The sequence below is a fragment of the Chlamydotis macqueenii genome, chromosome 3 (assembly GCF_036417535.1).
Source record: "Chlamydotis macqueenii isolate bChlMac1 chromosome 3, bChlMac1.mat, whole genome shotgun sequence".
In the NCBI taxonomy this organism is placed as follows: domain Eukaryota; kingdom Metazoa; phylum Chordata; class Aves; order Otidiformes; family Otididae; genus Chlamydotis; species Chlamydotis macqueenii.
Genome location: NC_141558.1, coordinates 114728178 through 114745726, shown reverse-complemented (window position 1 = coordinate 114745726; position 17549 = coordinate 114728178). Strand labels below are relative to the sequence as shown.

General features: G+C 50.5%; 1 protein-coding gene across 1 annotated transcript; it reads left to right on the top strand.

Moving 5' to 3' along the window:
- The first annotated feature begins 553 nt into the window (after positions 1 to 553).
- LOC147601446 (uncharacterized) lies at positions 554 to 12793 on the top strand. The gene is made up of 10 exons (XM_086745969.1): positions 554 to 691; positions 1057 to 1096; positions 2375 to 4807; positions 5251 to 6327; positions 7281 to 7346; positions 8609 to 8709; positions 9425 to 9489; positions 10092 to 10243; positions 10325 to 10477; positions 12474 to 12793. The coding sequence occupies exons 1-10, from the start codon at positions 554 to 556 to the stop codon at positions 12791 to 12793; spliced, it is 4545 nt and encodes a 1514-aa protein (XP_086602095.1).
- The last annotated feature ends 4756 nt before the right edge of the window (positions 12794 to 17549 follow it).

Sequence of the window (17549 nt, the reverse complement as noted above, 5' to 3'; positions counted from 1 at the left end):
CACTCAGTCCTGCATCAGGATGGCACTGCCCCGGGGGAAATCACAGCCATCAGCAGAGGCCAGTTAAAATGTTGCGATGAAAACACTCACTTTTACATTAGGGCTTTTTTTTTTTGTTTTTCACTCCAGTAATTGATTTTTTTTTTTTTTTTTTTTTTTTTAAGAGGACAAGGAACTTGTGCTGTGCTTTTGGGTCAGGTTGGGGTACCAGCATCACTTTGACTCCAGTTTATAGCATTACGGACGGATGATGGCTTCTCACCAAAACACCCAGGAAAGGAGGAATACTGGGTGGAGAATTGAAAGAGCAGATCTGTCCCTAACGAGTGATAGCTGGCCTCATTTTGTTGATTAGCTAATTGCTATCACAGGGGTAGCAGGGCAGTATATGAGTGAGCGGGCTCCCATATCAGGCCCTTTGCTGCAGGGGTGTGTTTTGGAGAGGGGCTGGGAGAGGGGGTGATCCTGCATTTGCTCTGCCTGGGGGATTATTTCAGGGAGGGAGAGGTTTTAGTTTTCTTTTTCAGTCTCACTTTAATGCTGTGCCTCTGCTATGAGGCCTTTGCCCTCCATGATGCTTCTGGCCCTGCTCCTGGTGCCCTGGGTATGGGGACCGGCTGCTGGCAGGCAGGTGCCCAGGGTGATGCCGAGGTCCCGCTGCGATGCTGCCAGCTGCAGTGCTGCCCCAGGGGTGAGCAATGGGAAGCAGGGATTCAGCTCCTTGTAGGAAACTCCCTTCCTCTGCATGGCCTCTATGGATTAAAGCACAGCTGGGCTTTGCTTGCTGTGTTTTGGGGGTGTTTTGTGCTGGCTGTTGTTCAACGGCATAAACCAGCAATGCTTTTGGAGGTAGGGAGGGGTGACTTTTCATTATCACGTGGGAAAAAATGAGGTGGCCTAGGGGCTTGGTCCAGGCACAGGCAAAACCCCGAGCGACCAGGATGCAGTGGATTTGGTTCTCCCTTCCCACTGGGCTTGGGCTGGGATCTCACTGAGCAGCGGTACAAGCATGGGCAGTGTACTTGGGTCTGCAATAAGACTTTATTTCCTTTATAGTCATGCGAGTCCTCTCTGGAATATCAGAAGGCTAAACCAGGTAAGAGTTAATTCTCAGACCAGCTTTTTTTTTTTTTTTCTTTCTTTCTTTCTTTCTTCCTTAAGCTTGAATAAATCCTCCCCAGAACTTGAGTACATCCAGCCACAGAAAGCTAGGAACTACAACCTGGCCCCAGGGTGGAGTGGGGAGGGAAGGGGACACAGCTGATGTCAAGTGCTGGGGAAGGGGAAAATCCATGCTGGTGTGGGAGATAATGCGTGCTGCCAACTTACAACTGCCAGACCTGACTCCAGAGGCAGGAGCCATTCGCTGTAGCAAATTACTCTTGGGCAGCAATTAAAACAAGTAGCGAAAGTTCAACCCAAACTTTAATTGTGCTCCTGTAGGGTAAACCCATTGCTGGCTCATGGCTTGTCTAGCTTTGAGATGGCGTTTTTGGAAAATACTGTATTTCTTCCTGCCTGAGGGAAGGTGTTTCCCTCTTTGAGGGGTGAATTAGCTATGGTGAGGTGTTAGTGTTGCTCATCCTATGGAGGCTCTGAGGACTTCTTGCTTGGCTGAACCCTTTAGAGCAAAAGGGCTGGAAATGCCTTCAGGAGAGCATTGCCTACCAGCTCTGCAGGTTTATAAACAACGAACGTTGCCTGTGTGCCAAAATCAAATGCAATAGCACGCTTGTTGCTCTTCTAACTTGTCCTGATGTGGCAATTCCCTGAGCCTTTACCTCTGATACCCTATGGCTGGGAACCTGCCTGTCCTGGACAAGCGGCACCCACTGCGTGGCTGTGCTGGGACCTCTGCGCTCCTACACGACCATGTTGTGTGGGTAGTGCGGGGTGTGGGACTCAAAGCACGAGTGTGCCCTGCTCTGGGGTGGTAGCAGTGGGGGTACAGCCAGGATCTCCATGGGGCAGGAGGTGGTGGTGGCCAGGGCTTCTCCAGCTGCCCCCAGCCCTCTGAGCACTCTGGAGTGGCACATACTGGTGGGGTGAGCGCTGATGGGGAGGAGGTTTGGGGTAGGTTGCAGGTGTGGGTGGAAACAATTGCTTGGGCTGGAAGGGGTGGCAGTTTTACGCATGCCTTGGGCTGGTGCATGGGTGCATGCTCAGGTGGCCCCCTCCCCTTGACCCCAAGACCTGACAGGTTTACTTGCGTGTTCTCCTGCTGATGGGTTTGCACATTGCTTGGAAAACAGGAGTGGGATGTAGCAAAAGGGGGACATAAGGGAGCTTGAAAATAATTTCTGGAAGCAAGGACTAGTAACTCTGGGGAGTGGAGATGGAGGAAAACTTGAGGTTATTGCTTCTTTTCTTCTAGGGTTGGATTTTCCTTGGATATTGGCATACATGCCTGTAAGAAGCTGCCACAGAGTCCTGAAGGACAAGTATGGAGAGTTTTCTCCTCCAGCGTACCGTGGTGATTCGCCGATAAACTTCTGGTGCAACTGGACAATCTGGGGTGGCTCCAGAAAACATATAATAATTTACATTCAGGGCTTTGTCACTAAGGAGAGTTGCAACAAAAACGAGGACAAAATCTTGTTTGAAGGAGTTTCTTCCCTGGTGGAAAATAGTGTGGTTTATGCTTGCTGGAAAAAGGAGATGCATGTGTTTGCCACCTTTGCTCAGGCTGTCCATGTTGTGTTGCTGAAGAGGTACCTGCCAAACTGCAGCGAGACACAATTTAAAGGGAAGTACTACATCTTCCAAGACCACGAAGGTGAATCTGCCTCCAAAGCTGACGTTATTTCTGAAACTCCTGCTCCAAAACTACCAAAGCATGAGAGTATTTTTCAGCCTGGATGGGCTGAGGACCTTAGAGATGTGCTGGGCTTTGCAACCCCATATAGAACTGTGAACATTGGCAAGACCATGGTGTTGAGTGATGGGTCAATGCAGGGAAGAGGGAGCACACTGGGTGCTACAGCTGTGGGAAGTCCTGTTGAGCTTGTCCCATATGGAGGTGCAAGGACACCGCTCCTGGAAACAAAAGCTCCTCCCGTGCTGGGGTCTGAGCTGCAAGGAGATCTGAGATGCTGCAAGGAAGGTGCTGGGGGCATAATCCCCACTGCAGTGCAGGACACCTGGAGCCAGAGCCTCTCCATGAGTGGGGCCATCACTGTGGGTTCTGGTTATACGCACAGGCTTTCAAGCGTGCTTTTGGAAACTCCTTTGCTTGGTGCCTTTCAGGTAGTGGAGCCTTTTTTGCAGCCGGCAGGCGTGGGTCTGGAGAACAGGCAGCCTGTCCTGCTCCCTACCCTGAGGCAGAAAGATCTGGGAGACCTACAGCTTACTATTAAACCAACACACACAAGTTACCTGGACTTGGCTGCACTTTCACGGGCTTTGTCACCTGGCAGAAGAGAAAGCAAAGAGAGCACAGACATCACCGCATACCGGGGGCTCAGCACAGTCAGTTTAGAGAAGGACGAAAGCCATCCACAGTTGAGTGTCCTGGCTGATGACACAGCGAGCAGTGATGCTGGTGGCTTTGCAAAGGGCCTGATGCCCAGCCTGAGCAGCCCATACAAAGTGATGAATGGGGCTCCCTCAGAGCTGCTGCTCAAGAGAAGCCAAAGATGCCAAAGCAGCTCTGGGGATCTGTCAAAGGCTCAACCTGAGTTGGGAACAACTGGCCTCCAGCATACACAGCTCATGGGTATTTCCTCCCTGGAATGTTCTAGGGGAGTTTTTGAGGGGAAAACAGTGTTGCAGCCCACAGCACCATGGGACATCCTCCAAGAGCATCCTCATGTGCATGGCCAGAGCAGTCACATTCTGCATTCAGCCCCTATAGACCCTGGGAGCCTTCCCCAAAATGCCCAAGCAGATGACTGTCCGGCTGCTGAGAAAGCTCGTGCAACTTCCTTGGCTATGAAAAGCTGCCACCACCAAAGCGACAGAGCTGCGCAGCCAGGGCTGCCTGCATCCCTTTTGCCAACAGGGCTGGAGCATGTTCCCACAGCCACGTCCACCCCAGGGACAGAAACAATCCCTGCGCTGGTGGTCTCCTGCGCAGAACCTGTCCCCACAGACTTTGGCTCTACTGATTTAACCCCTGAAGCACCTCTTCCTCCAGAAGCGAAGCCTGTCTCCAGCATTGTCTTCTCTCCACCAGCAGCTTTGGATTTGGACCCTGCAAGCCCCAGGCAAAGGGCAGACATCTCTCTCCCTAGCCCAGGGGGACAGGAGATAGTCTCCCCTTCCCCACCTCGCCATCAACCAGTAGCCTCTGAACTGGGCAGAGATGACTCCCCTGGACACCTTCGCCCTGGGATGCAAAAGCTGTCACTGGAGGAAGTGGGTGGCCAGCAAGGAGAAGCCTCAGACCCTGTAGATTTTCTGGCCAAGGGTCCCTCCCCAGCTTCTATCACTGGTCCAAAGCCTGGCGTGGGGCTTCCTTGGCCTGAGGACCACATGAGGGGGGCACCAGCTTCCCTGCCTGGCACCTGGGGGGTGAGGAGAGAGGAGTACGTGGTACCTGTGCAGCATCAGGGCACAGCTGCTAGTGACAAACTGACTTCAGCCTCCATCCTCAGCAGGTTTACAATGCAGAAAACTACAGAAGCTCTCCGAGCAGGTGCAGGAGAGCAGAAAAATGCTTCCTTCAGCACCACGCCTGCACCCCCTGTTCCTCCTGTGACCCAGGGGGGAGAAACAGTGCTGAGAGGCCAAAAGTCTCAGGAGCCTTCTGATGATCCTGTATCCAGAAACACCCAGACACCAGGAGGACAGCAACAGAAACATACTGGTAGGTCTTCCAATACTTCATGTCTTGCTGTAAGCCATCTTTAGAAGGCAGAAATAGTTGACGGGGCAAGGATGAGGCTGGGTCTATCACATGTGGTCCCAGCCTGGCAAGTGTAACCCAGCTGTCTGTGGGGGTGGGGGGGTGGAGACTTCCAACAAAGTGGCCCTGTTGGCCAAACCTCTGCTGGAAGCAAAACCACAATTCAAGCTGCTGGAGGCTGGATGGGCTGTGAAAGGCCAGAACCCTGCAGAGCAGCTGGGGCCTGGGTTCAGCTATGATTGCAGAGCTGAGAGGTGACTCTGGGGGCTGGAACTACAGAAATCTTGCAGCAGGAGATTACAGGGCCTCTTCTGTGGCAATTTGCAGCATTCCTAGAAGGGTGATATCAGTGTCCTGGTGCACACAATAACCATTGACTATGGGTTTCCTTTCTGATGTGTCAGAGCTAGTACAGCCCTGGGCAATGGAGTACTTTCCTGTCAGGAGCTGCCACATCATCTTTTGGGATGGATCTGGGGTGTTTTACCTGCCACTGCATGTTGACATCAAAACCAACATCTGGTGCAACTGGACCATATCGGCAGGCTCCCAGAAGCACATTGTCATCTACATCCAGGGGTTCCAGGGGAACGACGGCTGCGGCAAGAACCACGACAAGATAATCTTCCAGGGGGTCTTGTCAAGCGTGGAAACCAAAGTGGTGTACGCTTGTCACAACCGAGGTACTCTGATCTTTGCTACGCAAGCTACTGCAGTCCATGTATTGTTTCTATCAGGGAGTGGTCCCCTAAGGCATGAATATGGACACTTTAAAGGACGATATTATGTGTTCAGAGACTCTGAAACTGTGGGCTCTTCAAATGATACCATAGTTCCCCAAGAGCCTGTCCAAGAGGCCTCCAAAAAGAGCTGGAGGACAGCAGTAACAAAAGGTTTATTGCCCATGCTGAGAGGCTCTCCAGGCCCATCAGGTACATCTGCTGGTGGGAGGATCCAGCCTGAGCTTGTGAGCCCAGGTGAAGAGGCTGATCTCTTGGAAAATGCTCAGTCTAGTGCTAACCTGAATGAGCCTGACCTGAACGAGTGTGGTCAGCTGCAGGATGAAATGGAGCTGGAAGGGAGCCTTAAGGATGGTGGTACTGAGGGCAGGGAAACCAAAGATGATGTGCTGGTGGAGCTGCCTCCAGCTGGACGTAAAGCTGAGTTGTCTGCTTCAGAGATTGCAAAAGGGGATGTAGAGCTGGCATCTGCTCTGGTTACTGTAGCACCATGTCACTCAGACGTACCCAGCAGCAACTTGGGTCTCTCTGCCAAATCATCCAGTGTGGATGAGGCCAGCGACAGCCCATCAGGAGAAGTGATTGCTGCTGCGCATCACGCACAGACACCAGTGCTGGAAGAGTCACTGCTAAACACGAGTACAAAACCTTCTCTCTACTCCTTTCCCAGTGTGACTGTTGGAGATGTGGTGACTGCTGGAGATGTGGTGTCTCCAGGAGACAGGAATGAAGAGCTATTTGGTAAGGTGATTTTTGGGGTTATTTGGGGCTGAACTGATGTTCAACACTGTGCAATATCCATTTCCAGTGATGCAGCACTATCTTAAGAGGCTGTCACCTTCAGTTAGTCCATGTGGTAGCACTCTACCTCTGCATCTAAGGAAGGTGGTACTTGAGGAGACATAAGATTACCTGTTGTAACATGGGCATCGATGGGCTGGTGCTCCTCTTAACAGAGGGAGGCTGTGCTCTGAATTACCTGTGGAGGAGTCAGCCTTTGTACCCAAAGCAGGCTATGAATGACCATCTTGGTGTTAAACAGCTTTGGCTTGCATTGGTTCCCAAGGCTGTAGCCTGGAATGATGCTCCTAGCCATGATAACTGAGTTTGAGTTCCAGAAACTAGAGGGGGGAGTGAGGTGGGGGGCAGAAAAAAAGGCTCTCGTCTCCTAAGAAAGTTTAGGAGCTGATGGCAGACTTCTCTTACAGAAATATTTAGCCATATACATAGTCTCTGCTATGTATTAATTTCTGCCTGAAGGTTGAAGAGATGTTTTCAATTGGTCTTTCTTCCCCTCCAAACTGTTCTTGCCCCTTCATTGTAGATGTGAGGAAGCTCTTTTGCAGTTGCTGTCATCTAGTAACACAAGGCCAAAGCTGCTTTTCTTCACTGGAGGTCCAAGGAGGCTTTGTTAGTTGCAGGAGCTCTGGTGGCTTCACAGAGAGAACACTTCATCCACTTCCAGAAATGGAAACGAGGTTTATTGGAGTGATTTCTTTCTAAAGAGCATTTCCTAATGTAGAGAAGAGTAGATTGCATTTAGAGCTTGATATTTAACTTCAATACAAGGAATATAGAAAGGACCTGGCACCTGGTGCTCTTGTTGCAAAGCGACACCTACCCAATATACTTCTCCTCCACCTCCTACTGGTATGCTAAGGTTAGCAGCCTGATTCTTTCCTTTGCTCTGACAGATCTGGTTTCTGCCCTGGCGTCTCTGGAGAACGGCACGGCACTGCAATCCCAGCACCATCCCGGAGGTGAGCGTTGCAAAGAGAGTTACACGTCTTACAACAGGGCCCTAAGTTCAGTGTGATGATTGGAGATGGGCATGGACACCATCTGCTCACTGCTTAGAAAGCAGTGGAGGGTGCTTCTCATTAGTAGCCACTTTGAAGACATTAATTTTTCAGATATTACTGCAATCCCAGAGCTGTGTTTTGGCCACTTTCTACTTACCCTGGAGAAATCTCAGTTCAGACACTAAACCTGACGTAAATGCTGCCTTGTTTGAGTTCAAGCTTTACTTGCTGGCTTTTTAAAGAATTTTCTGTAGTGAACAAGGGTGAATGAGCCTCGTTTCCTCAAATATACTCCAATGTGTGTCTCATGACTCCCTGGAGCAGAAACCTACAGGAGCCCTGCTTCTCAGACCGAGTACAGGAGTAAAACCTGCTGATGGGAGCATTAGCAGCTAAGCAGCACAACACCGGGCTTATATGGCAGAGCAAGCCACCGAAACAGCTTGTGAAAAGGAGTCAGTACAGAAGGAGCCTGAGCTTTGAACAGGAGAAATATTGCTGAATAAACAGACTTTAAACAGCAGACTCTGGCAAATCTGTGCCAGCCTGGATTCAGCCAGAACACAGCAGTTTATCTAAGCTGATCTCAAACAGATGGGTGAGAGGAGAGGGCTTTTAGAGTCCATCACAAATCGTGATGATACCTTTGGGAAAGATAACAGCTAAAGAAAGGGGAGTGCGATCAGGTACACATTAAAGCTTTGTATACTTTTTGGTGAAAGATCAATTCCTGTACTTGGCACTGAGTATTAGCTAAGGCTTGTTTTCACCTGTTACTCAACAACTTGTTCTACCTGAGTGATAGGACAAGGGGTTATGACTTTAAACTGAAAGACTGCAGATTTACATTAGATATAAATAAGCTCTTTCCCGTGAGGGTGGTGAGACACTGGAACAGGTTGCCTGGAGAAGTTGGTTTTGCCCCATCCCTGGCAGTGCTCAAGGCCAGGTTGGATGGGGCTTTGAGCGACCTGGTCTTGTGGAAAGTGTCCTTGCCCAGGGCAGGGGAGGTTGGAACTACGTGATCTTTAAAGTTCCTTCCAACCCAAACCATTGTATGATTCTATGCACACCTCTGGAAGTACCCACGTGGCACTGACTTACATAAGAACATCCTCATATAGCTGTTCTACTATTTTTGATATTTAAGGACTAATTTATTTAAGGAGCCTGTTTGTGTTATGTAGACTTAAACATGCTAGGATTTTGTCTTCTGGTAGATGTGCTGTTTGAAGTAACTATGGAAATCAAACCCAAGGACTGGATTCCACATGGTGGACGTAAGCTCAAAAAGGGTCTTCTTGAATCTATGAAGAGCCATGTAAGTCTGAGCACGGGGGAGGTGACAAAACCAAATGCGATGTCCCGAGTCTTCAACTAGAAAAGACCATGTTATGCCCTTCATTTCAGGGATTTTCTGATAAAGCCATGTGATGAGCCAGCATCTGAGCTGCTTGTGCTGGTTATCATCTGAGGCCGATGCCCTGGCAGGGTGCCTGGCTGCAGTGGCTGGCGTTTAGCCACTGCAGCCCTTCAGAGCACCATGCTGTTGTATGGCAGGAGAAGAACACTGCAGGGATCGGGATACAGCCAACTGTATCTGGAAATGGGGCAGGTTGTAAGCCAGAGCCTAAAGAGGGCAAACATGTGAGCATCTGCCTTCAGGGCTGCACCTAAACTTCCTTTCTGGGATGCAAACTGGAGCAGGTACAGGATTCAGCCTGCTGTCCAGCTTAGAAAGCCACCATCCATCCACTGCTGCTCTGCAAACACCTACCTGGGGCTACTATTGCTCTTTCTCTTCCCAAATTACTTTGTGTGTTTTGGGGCACTGAGCTGGAGCTAAGAAGATGGGAGCAATTAGTCTCCTAGAGAAAAGGCCCAGAGCACTGGGCTATGGGACATCTAATGTGTACTGAGTGGTTTGTGAAGGGGAAGAGCAAGGTGGGGAGAGAGACTGAGAAAAGAAACAGTTTGCTGCCATATTGCTGCCCATCAAATATCAAATCAGCGCTGGTCTCGCTATTCCTTTGCAGATCCAGGAAAACCTGAAACTTTCTGCCAACAGAGTCAATGAAATAAAGCTAAAGGAAGTCAAAAGGTAGGGTTACTGCTGTACTGCTGGCTAGGCAGGAGACTGATACAACCTAAAATACTTCTTGGATAGCAGTGGCTTGGGTTCTCATTCTCCTCCCCCAGGCAGAGACCCAGCCTTGTTCCTCTTCTATGATCTGTAACTTGTCCTGAAAGTTGGAAAAAAAAAAAGGTTTTCTAGAGGAAAAATGGTGACAATGGATGTTTAGTGCTGGCTAGGGCCTTTATAGGTCCAAGATGGACTTAAACCCTGGAGAAAATGGGGATCCTCACACCTGCCATGATGTCTGTTGGAGAAAGCTGTGAGGTGTCAGCAAGGTCCCTGCCATGCTTGGTCAAGGCTGACCTGGGGCTGTGAATTGCTACTACAATTTGCTTTACGCAAACATCTGGTCACTTCAGCCTAGCTCCAAGTGAGGTCCTGTTACTGGGCTTTCCTTTTTCCCTTCGTCCAAGCGCAAAGCTGCCTCTTGTCACAAATAAGCTCTGCAAGACCCTGCAGCACCACCATCTAACACAAGCATGTGTGAGGTCTAAACAGGTTTTTGGAGTTGGGCCTGGTGGTGATACTTCCCTCCTGCCTCACCCTGGGCTCTCCCTTGCTTGCAGGACGAATGGTGCTAACTTGCTGCTCACCTTCTGGCTGCACCTGAAGCTGGAGGAGAGAAATGTGTCTCTGCTCCTGCGCTCCCAGCTGGAAGAGCTGCTTGGCACCTCAGTAGCAGTGGAGAAGCTACAGCTTGTTTCACTCTTCGTTGAAGGTGGGTGTTTCACTTTTCTCTGGGATAAACCCTTTTATGCCAAGCCTGACTCGACTTACAGCATGTATTCCCCCGTTACAGATGTCAACGAGTGCAGTGCTGGGGTCAGCCTCTGTGGGGAGGAGGCAGAGTGCTTCAATGGTGTGGGCACGTACCTATGCCGCTGCAAAAAGGACTACGAAGACCATTCTCCCACCAAGTCTGGCACCCTCTGCATCCGTGCTCCCCGATCAGGTAGAGAACAAAGCAGTGGCTCTGCTTTCTCCTGCAGCTGTGTGTTTCTCCTGTGTGTGAGCAAGTAATTTGAGCAAGTCATGTGATCCTTTTGGAAACCGAAGGGAGCAAGGAAGAGTGAGGTTTAGGCAGCATAGGTATATAAGTCAGGAGGAGAGCCTATACTCAAAGGTGAAATGGTCTTCCCTGGATTCCAAAGGCTTTGGCTTTCAGAAGTTAGCCTAGATAGGCCCCCAAGGGGTGACCTCCATCAGTTAACTGTGTCAGGTCAAAGTATCGTTGCTCATTGGGTGTAATCCAGTGTGACATCTGAAGGCTCTCCTGAGTGGTGTCTGAAAGTTTTAGGGACTAAAGCTACTTCTGGGCTCCTCAATGCAATAGAGATATGGGCATACTGGAGACCGTCCAACGAAGGGTCACAAGGATGAGGAAGGGATTGGAGCATCTCTCCTATGAGGAAAGGCTGAGAGAGCTGGGTCTGTTTGGCCAGGAGAAGAGAAATCTCAGGAGGATCTTGTCAATGTATATAAATACCTGAAGGGTGAGTGGAAAGACAACAAAGCCAGGCTGTTCTGAGTGGCATCCACTGACAGGTCCAGAGGCAATGGGCAGAAAATGAAACACAGGAGGTTCCCTCTGAACACCAGGAATTTTTTTTTTTTTTTTTGCTGTGAAGGTGACTGAGCACCAGCACAGGGAGGTTGTGGAGTCTCCATTGTTGGAGATATTCAAAAGCTGACTAGACTTGGTCCTGGGCAACTGAATCTGGGTGGCCCTGCAAGCACACTGGACTAGATGGCCTCCAGAGATCCCTTCCCCTCTCAATCCCTTTGTGATTGATTCTGTGATTCCCCCTTTCTGCTGTGGATGGAAACTCTCAGTAAAGCCAACACTCCCTGGGAGCAGTAAGTCGTTGCAGCTGCCAGCCCTGGTGTATTTAACAGGGGGTTAAATACTGGTAGCTTCCTGTGCTGCTTGCTGCTGTGCTCTGCTCACTGGTTGCACTGGCACTTCCACGTACAACCTCTCCATGAGGCTTAGCCTCTCTTCCCTTAGTCTGCTACTTCCCCTCCATCAGGGTTAAAACTTTATTCCCCAAGACCTTCTGTATCTTCTGGCCTTGGCTGCTCTCGGAGCTTGGTGCTATAAGCCAAGGGTGATTTATGAGTTACCTCTGCTGTAACTCATGCAATCCTTGGAGTGCCCTCTGATCTCCCGTCACACTGTGTAGAACTTGGTGAGAAAGATATTGATGATCCTGGTGTTTACCCCAGTGGTCCCCTGACATATTTGACACAAGGCTAAGCAGATGGCATGTGGTGCTTGACTATAATCAGAGCTAGCTAAGCTAACCTTGCAGAGTAATAGGGCCTCCCAGCCTGAAAAACACCAATATTTTGCAATATATACTCAAAACACTGCTGCTACTTTACCAAAACTACTTCTCATCCCTGCAACACTGAAAACGTTGGATGTGAGCTTGCAGCCAAATTGTATTCCTTCTCCATCCTCTCAGCTTCAAATTCATTAACCGGTTATGCAGTCTAAGCCTATCAAGATCAGCTGAATAAGGTGTTTTATTAATACATAAATAATTTTATAAATGCATATTTATCTCTTGGGTCAAAGAGAGGGTCCCTTCAGGTCTGAATGGAAGTGGTAGCAGGTCTTCTAGCCTCCACGGAGCTGCATGTTGGTTTAGTGAAGGCTTTACTCCATTGAGGCTTTCCTAGGGTAGCACCAGCCTTGTGCTGCTCCTGCACGCTGGCTCTTGGTCTAAATCTTTCTTTGGGTGGAAGATTGGGAAAGATTCTCCTGCCCCCAAGGTGGGTTTCTGGAGGGCAGCAGGGGAGCTGTTGACCTTTCTGGAGGAGCACCCACATCTCCAGATCTCAGCCCTGAGCACTGCGGACCTGATGTGGGGGACATGGGAGACTGTGAGCACAGTGGGGGCCACTGGGACAAGCAGGATGAGGACATGGACCTTCTCTTGCAGGGATCAGCTTCTTCCTCCGCCATGCTGACATCCTAGTAGGGGCAGCCATCACGGCTGGCCTGGCGATGCTGGTGGCTGCTGGCGCCCTGTGCAGGGCAGGCAGGTGGGGACGGCACCCCAGGAGGAATCAGAGCCCAGAGGAGCCACCAGTGAGGGCTGTGGAGGAGCCAGCGATGGAGCTGCATGACCTTGGGGAGTGCCTGCGCCTTGACCCCTTCCAGCTGAAGCTGCGGGCCAGGCCCCCCGAGTGGCTGTGGAGTGCCCGGGCCCACCCTGGCCAGGCATACCGGGTCTTCCTGGAGCAGTCCCCCCCACTCTGAGGGGGCCCTGGGGCTCCCTCAAACTCCTGTTGGCCCCAGTGACCTGCACAGTCAGTCCTGCACTCCCTGACCAACACAAGCCACCAGCTGTGCAAACTCTTCTGGTGTGTTTTATGGACTACAACTCTCCCACCAAAGTCTTCCTCATCATTTAATTTTTTTTTTAATGCTTGCTCAGCTTGGGAAGCAAAGCTTCACACCCCCATATGTCTTCTCTGAACTTTTACTCTCTCAGTGCATTGAAATTAAACACTTCTATTTTTTTTAAGGGAAAAAAAAAAAAGAAATATGATGTTTTGGTGCTTAATTTATGAAATTAAAGATTATTCTGGCTTGCTGCTGCAGAACTCTACAGGAAGTCCTGGGGGAGGCTTCTTGCAGCCTGGCTGAGGAACAACCCTATGGCCTGACTTCAGGTTTTAGGGAGGCTCCTGGCCAGCTTATGGGACATGACAATGGTACCCTGTCACTGAGCCATGGGGACAGTGCCTTCAGTGCTGGTGTGAATGTCAGTGATCAATGTGCTGGCTGCAAAAAGCATCACCACCACCAAAATCCTCCTGGCACTGCTGCCTCCCAAGCTGCAGGTTTGTAACTTTTCTATCTGCTGAGTACCAGGCTTTTTAGATAACCATGTATTTTTCCTTCTGGGAAGATGTGTGAATGGTGTGGTGGCAAATGTCCCACTGGAGGGCACTGTCTGCCACCAAAAACCCAGCAAGGGCTGCTGCTGCAGAGCTGTGCCCCTGCGCTGGCCTGGGCAGGGGGCTGCCAGATGTGGGGCACAGCGAGAGCTGGGGGTCCCTGAGTGAAGCGGGACCAGTTAGCGCAGCTCAGGGATGGTCTCTTCATACTTGTCGACCAGCTTTGGCCAAGGTGGGCTGTGGAGGTGGGGGCTGAATGAAGCAGCTTGCACGTATGTGTGCCCAGCTCAGATTTGCTCTCCAGTGTGAGCTTAAACGGGGCTGGAAAAGGCCCTGCTGTGTTTCTTCGCAGAGAAGCGGTGAGAATGCTAGTGAAGGAGGAAAAAAGGACCTGGAGCAATTCTCTTTCTATCCTTCCCCCACCAAAAATAAAACCTTATATCTCAGCTGTTGAATCGGGAGAAGCAGCATTTGCAGCATGGAGGGGGATGTGCCAAGGGAGGAGGCTGCAGTCAAAATTGGGCCTTTATTAATGCCAAGGTTGTGCAGAACCAGGCAAGAGCACATTACACGGCCTGAGATGATAAAGAAAGGAGCATCCCTGGAGCTCAGCTGGCAGCTGCGGTGCCCTTCCAGGGAGGGGTGGCTGTGTTGCTCCCCAGTAACAGAGGCTCATCCGAATGAGTGGGTGCTGATGGGGCCCTCCTGCCTGCAGAGTCATGCAAAGGAGACACCTTTTCCCTTTTTTCCTCCTTGGCTCCATGAAGGGGCTCGGGAGCTCTTCCAGTTGGAAATTCCACTCTCTCCCAGTAAGGTTTGGATCCAAAAACCAAGCAACGAATAAGCAGATTGATGCTTCTGCTGACTTTCCAGCTTTTCCAGGAGCAAGGTGAGCCCTACACTGTGCTCCTGTGTGGGAATCATATTAAGGTTTGGGTGGGAAGGGACCTTCAAAGGTCATCTAATCCAACCCCCCTGCAAGGAGCAAGGACATCTCCAACCAGATCAGGTTGCTCAGAGCCCCATCCAGCCTGGCCTTGAATGTTTCCAGGGATGGGGCATCCACCACCTCTCTGGGCAACCTGTTCCAGCGTTCCACCACCCTCTGTGCAAAAAATTTTTTCCTAACATCTAATCTGAATCTACCTCCTTCTATTTTAAAACCATCACCCCTTGTCCTATCACAACAGGCCCTGGCTGAAGAGTTTCTCCCCATCTTTCCTGTAGGACCCCTTGAAGTACTGGAAGACCACTATAACGTCTCCCTGGAGCCTTCTCTTATCCAGGCTGAACAGCCCCAACTCTCTCAGCCTGGAAGCTAGCTCCTGTAACACTCAGCAGGTTTGCAAACACTGTGGTCTCTCCCTAAGCCCGTGGTGCCATCCAGGAGTGAGTTAAAGGCACCAGCTTACCTTCCACAAACCATTTGAGCCACCATCCCCTGGCCCATTATGAAGCCAGTGCATCCCACTCCTTCCCATAGCCACAGCATGTTTTCTCCCATTGTAAGAGGGTTCCTCAAGTTTGATTATCTCCACTGCGTAGCTGCTGGAAAGCATCAGAAGCTGGATATTCAGCTACTCTCCTTCGCCATGTACTGAAGAAAGGAGCGACACATGTTGGGAACACAGCTGGTGCTTTCATGAGCTCATGGCAGCTCCACTGCATTGCTGCTTCTGTAAGTCACCGTGCTCCAAACTCAAAGGACTGCTTATATATTTTAAAAAATAATAATAAAAAAAATCCATCTGTCCCACAGAGCAAGTAAAATAAGTCCTCTACAGGTCATTCCCAGCAGCTTGATCTGAAAATTGCTTTCAGGCTGATCGAGAGCCACTGTGGCACAAGGGGGCCTGGGCGTGACCTCAGCTGTTTTGGCATGCTGGCAATGATCTGCCATCCCCTGGCTTGGCTCTTTTAAGGGACGGAGATGATTTAGGGCTGGGCCAGGCCAGGCAGCAGCTGGGCCCCATTGCCCACCAGGGAGCTATGTCAGTGCTTGGGAGGATGGGCTGGGAGAGGGGCTGATCTTCAAGTCTGCAAAAGGTGATGTTTTGTGGTCTTTAGGGGTTTTCCTTTCTCTTTTTGAGTGTGTGGCTCTGGAGGGAGCCAGCGAGCTGATGTGAGGGGGAGAGGGGCTGCTGCAAGCCCCAAGCTCTCAGGATTTTCAGTTCTAGTTAGCACTGTGGTTCCCCCTGTGAGTCTGGAGAAGACGATGTGGAGGTCAGGGACAGGTGTTGGGAGAGAATGCAGACTTGGAGATGAGCTTTGTGCTTGGCCTCGAGGGAGCAAGTTTTGTCTTGCCTCACAGGCCTGGCCAAGGCAAAGGGTCTCTTCCTCACCCCACAGCTGCCCTGGGATGAGCAATCCCTGTGCTCCCCAAAGCAGAGGTGCCCTGTAGGGGTGGATGGAGACCCGTGTCTTAAAATGAGGAGACATCCTGCATCACAATTGCTTGGCAGCTTTTGGTCAAGGCATCCAAACTTTGAGATATGGATACATACTGTCTTGTACACACACGGGCACACACACAAGAAGATGATGGGCTGGAGACCTGCTCTTCATGGAGTGATTTCCTTAATTTTCTTTAACCGATGCCTCAGAGAAGAGATTGAGTGAAAGATTCCCCCCCCCCCCCCCATTTGTGGTTTTTTTTTTTCGGTCACAAACTATCTGTGATATGTGGATATAAACTGCTTTAAGTGCTTAAAAAAAAATCTGATCTGTGCTGTGCTGATTCCCAGCCCTGCCTGTTGTAGCTGTGTCGTTAATAAGCAGATCGTCTTCCACACACAGCATTATGTTGCTGCAGAGCACAGCTGGGACTTCTGGCAGCGCCGTGGAATTATCTCCTCCTTAATGGCTCATCCCTGCTCTGGCTGGGAGGTATATCATCTGCGATATTACGGTGTACCACAGAGACAATAAACCTGAGGATGGAGCTGGCGCTTTTCCCTGGAGCCTGCAACGCCTGCACTCGGACCAGTGCGTGGTTAGTGCAAGCCCATCAGCGCTTGGTAAGAAAAGGAGGAGACGCAAGGATGGAACTGGAACTGGAACTTGCTTGGTTTGCATGCCATGAAAGGGAAAAAGATGATGTAATTCCCCCAAAAAAAGACTGTCAGCTGAGCCGTCACTTGTCCAGCACAGGTTCAGGCTGGGTATGTGCGGCACAGAAGGAGCAGACTGGAAGAGCTGCATCTTTGCTGGCTTTCCCCCATTTGTAGATTTTGCACAATGCAAAGGGATGCCCTGCTCCTAAGTGAGGTTTCCTGCGCTTATGTGCAAGGTGCTGCGGAACTGCAAACTGTTTGTCCCCTTGCGCATGAGAAATTCAGACGCCACCTTTCCTGATGTAAAACAGGCAGTCCCTTTTACCTCTCACTCTTTGAGACAGTACAGTGCATTTCTCTGAAATGTCAGGTGCTCTCGGTTGTTTCTGGGGCTGGCAGAGCCAGAAGAAGATGGCCAGGTGGTCTTGTGTCTGGCTCTTGAAGTGGGTGTCTTGGAAATGCTTGTTTGGCCAGGCTTAGGCTGGATCCCCAGCAGGAGATCGCCCTGAGCAAGCAGCCTCCCTGTTTGGAAGCTGTGGTTTTTGGGGCAATGAGGTCAACGGGCAAAGCTCTGCCTGCCTCCGCTTTGCCCAGCACGCAGCTTGCTCTTAAACCCGGGAGGGGAGAATAACTAACTCTGTGGGGAAAGGCCCTAGCATTTAATTTACCTGCTCCAGCCTGTTCCCATGCACTGAGGTTACCCAGAGAAGTTGTGGATGCCCCATCCCTGGAAGCATTCGAGGCCAGGCTGGACAGAGCTCTGAGTGATCTGGTCTGGTGGAAGGTCAGGGGGTTGGACTAGATGATCTTTAAGGTCCCTTCCAACCCAAACCATTCTATCATTCTATGACTTCTTAAATTCATGCTGTAAATCACTAAGGGAAATCCTGCAACTTCCACTGCTGCACAGCCAACTGTTGAGGGAGGACCTGGCCGCTTGGACCTGGTGGTCCAAGGCAAGGATGAGAGCTGTTTTCAGCTAGTTGTTTTTGATTTCTATTGCTTGCAGCCTGCACTCTCTCCCAGGCGCAAGGCTCCCACTGGACCATCTTTCCCTGC